This window comes from Octopus bimaculoides, chromosome 11 (assembly GCF_001194135.2).
Source record: "Octopus bimaculoides isolate UCB-OBI-ISO-001 chromosome 11, ASM119413v2, whole genome shotgun sequence".
Lineage (NCBI taxonomy): Eukaryota > Metazoa > Mollusca > Cephalopoda > Octopoda > Octopodidae > Octopus > Octopus bimaculoides.
Genome location: NC_068991.1, coordinates 5,870,680 through 5,874,237, shown reverse-complemented (window position 1 = coordinate 5,874,237; position 3,558 = coordinate 5,870,680). Strand labels below are relative to the sequence as shown.

At 41.5% G+C, this 3,558-nt stretch overlaps 1 protein-coding gene across 1 annotated transcript in view; it reads right to left on the bottom strand.

Moving 5' to 3' along the window:
* The window catches only part of LOC106877157 (zinc transporter ZIP9-B), a 33,599-nt gene extending 30,053 nt beyond the window's left edge, over positions 1–3,546 (bottom strand). Inside the window, exon 1 of the mRNA XM_014925969.2 lies at positions 3,286–3,546. Coding sequence (XP_014781455.1) covers positions 3,286–3,381 — 96 coding nt within the window. The 5' untranslated portion in view covers positions 3,382–3,546. The remainder of the gene's footprint in view (positions 1–3,285) is intronic.
* Positions 3,547–3,558: the final 12 nt, after the last annotated feature.

The following is a 3,558-nucleotide window of genomic DNA, read 5'->3' as shown; positions in this document are numbered from 1 at the left end:
GGGGGGGGGGGGGGGGCTCTACTGCCCACTTTGAGAACCACTGCTTTAAATATTCAAATGAACACTCTTGTGGTTGTTGTAAGATGTAAGATATAAAAAAAGACAGGACAAAGATCCTTCCATAGTCATATACAGTCAATGGGCCAGTTTTCCCCGTTTCTGTGGTGCGTATATTTTCCCCCTGGATGGGACACTAGTCTGTTGCAGGGTTACTCCATTTTACCAGCTGAGTGAACTGGAACAACGTGAAATGAAGTGTTTGGCTCAAGAGCACAAAACCATTGCCTGGTCCAGGAATTGAAACCACAATCTTTTGATCATGAGTCCAACACCTTAACCACTAAACAATGCACCTTCACTGCAAAATATAGGAGGACGGCTTTCAGCTTAATGATTGTTTGGATGCTATACAGAAAACGAAAGTATTTTGGGTGAACTAGTTCAGGTTTAGTGGAGCCACATGGCCTAGTAGTTAGAGCAGTGGATTTGTGGTCAAGGGATCATGAGTTCGAATCTCAGACCCGTCCAGGTGGGGAACTTATACGCCGATGAAACCAGGAAAACTAGCCCTTATGAGCCAAGAATGGCTCGAGAAGGAACAAATAACATTCTTCATAAGCAACACAAATTAGAAAAGCAGAGCAAATATGATACACCCGGTTAGGTAGTTGTGGAGACACATGGGCTAGTGGTTAGAGCAGTGGACTTGCGGTCGAGGGATCATGGGTTCGAATCTCAGACCGGATGATGTGTGTGTTTATGAGCGAAACACCTAAGCTCCATGCAGCTCCGACAGAAGGTAATGGCAAACTTCTGTTGATTCTTTCGCCACATCTTTCTCCCACTCTTTCCTCCTGCATCTAGTAGCTCACCTGCGACGGACCGGCGTCCCGTCCAGGTGGGGAATCTATGCGCCAATGAAACCGCTTATGAGCCAGGCATGGCTTGAGAAAGAACAAACAACAACAGTTCAGGCTTAGGGTCATTTATAAACAGCTTTGGGCTAAACTGCATCTGACCAGGCTTCTGTTTCTTCAGCATCAGTGAATTTTAGGCATTTATTAGTTTTCTTCTTGGGTGTTGTTAGCTGATAATTAGAGTTGGGGACAGTCATGGGTATGACCCCAAACTGCACCTGGTAGTGGGCCCTGGCTCGATAGTTCCAGGGTCTTGAGGAGTGTGGAACTAACTCTTAGCCCTTATTATTCCCTCATCTCTCCTGCATATAGATTATTGTCACTAATCCAGACCATCACCATTCATTAATAACTCTCATGTTCATCCATCAGAGCATTGAAAACCATCTAGTCATCCTTAAGGATGACTGATGACTAGCACACTGACTTTGGTTAAGGTCAAGAAGGGTCGTGCACTGTCAACCTTACTCACTCGTGTGGCTTAGTGGTTAGGGTGTCAGCATCCTGATCGTAAGATTGTGGTTTTGATTCCTGGACCGGGCGATGCGTTGTGTTCTTGAGCAAAACACTTCATTTCAAGTTGCTCCAGTCCAATAAGCTGGCAAAAATGGGTAACCCTGTGATGGACCAGCCTCCTGTCCAGGTGTGGGATATATATGCCAAAGAAACTGGGGAACCGGCCCCTTGTGAATCAGCATCACTCGAGACAGTAACTTTACCTTTACCGTACTGGGTCTGCTCTGACCCAGAGTAATAGCACCTGTCAGGGGTCCCAGCTATCAGTTAATTAGCATATGAGGGCCCATGAAAACTGGATCCAGCAGATTCTGTGGCAAGAACCTTCATGGTTCAGCAGAAGGGAAAACTGCTGCAGCCACACATTGTGGAGAGCAGAGAGCAAGATGAAACACAAAAGACATCTTGGTCATCCAGTGCATTTGTCTCCATCCCCCAATTGTCTTGACCTGGTTTTGCTACTGGACTAAAAATGGTCATGGATGAGTGAGTAAAACTGACAGTGCATGACCCTTCTTCACCTTAACCAAAGTCAGTGTGCAAGCCATCAGTCATCCTTAAGGATGACTAGACAGTTTTCATTGCTCTGAAAACAAGAGAGTTATTAATAGAGATGGTGATGGCCTGAATTAGCGACAATGGTCTGTATACAGGAGAGACGAGGGAAACGTTTAATGATTTCAGTTGCCACGAGTGGTGAAGAATCCATTCTCTTATTCTTCGTTTGGTTGAGAAAGAAATTGACAAATACATGGTGTTGTCATTTTTGCGATAGTCAATAGATTCTACAGCGAAAACACTGGGAAATTATTGAACTTATTGAATATTTTTTGACCATTGTTGATTGATGCAGAGTTGATTGTTGTCTGAGAAAGACTGGCGTTTAAATAAACTGGATTTGAGAACGTGTGGTCTCGGAAATGAGAGGAGCGTTAAAATGGATAAAATGCTGCATTGCAGACCTAGCCAACCTATATTAATATGAAAAAAATAAAATAAATAACACTAAAAAGAAAATTCATGTATTTTACACACACACATTTATATACACGCGTGCATATATATTTACACATATAGCAAAATATATACATAGGAGGATTACTAAAACCAGAATAGTCTGGCCCAATATTTTGTGATGATGTTCCCATACCAGAAAGATGGCACCGGTTGTTATTGAAGTTTAATTGCAGATTAGCTCTGATTGAGCAGACGTATGGTGAAAGACGTTCCAGCCGTGATCATTGAGTCTTATTTTAAGATATAAGTATGCTGACAACTATCTTTATCCAACGTATCCGTTTTAAAACGATTGAATATGATTTGAAGGAGATATAGTTTCGATTTCTTGCAGGTTGAGCGATCACGTAGGGGATCCCTGGTTAGTTTGTGGTGTTGTGGATAGGTGCGATCGATGTAGTGGAGTTTGGAAAGTATCGATTCACAGGTAGGGAAGACTGATATGCAGGATGGCCACTGGACATGAAGGGGACCAGAGATAATGTTTACAAGCAAGACTCGTTGAAAGATCTGAATATATTAAGACATTTCTGTTCATGGTACACCAACATACCAGTACAATAACATATACACACTAGAGAGATTGTCAGGACTGAACAAAATACATTAATTTAACTTACAGATTAACATAAACGTGTGGACATGATCACACAAGAGACACAAGACGGGCATGCAAGGAAAAAGACAAAATTAAAGCGATGAGGAAATAGAGAGAAGAAAAAGAATTCATATAGGTAAAGCAGACTGTTTACAGATTAGATTACGTTAAAAACAAAATATAATGAAGTCCAAGGTGCAAATGGGATCTACTGAATGTCCCACGTTGATCACTTACCTCTGTGAAATGGAATGCCAACGGTATAACGCCAGATATATAACATCCTAGTAGCATGGCCAAAGAAAGAATGAGTAAAGTCCAGGTATTATCCATGTCGGTAATGTCCAGCTGTTTTGCCTTCTTCTTTAGAAGTTAGCCAAAAGCAAGTTGTCAGTTATATATGCTGTCCTAAACATATATATATATATACGCTGACACGACCACACCAGTCAAGAACTTGGCGTATGATATATATATATATATATATATATATATATATATATATATATA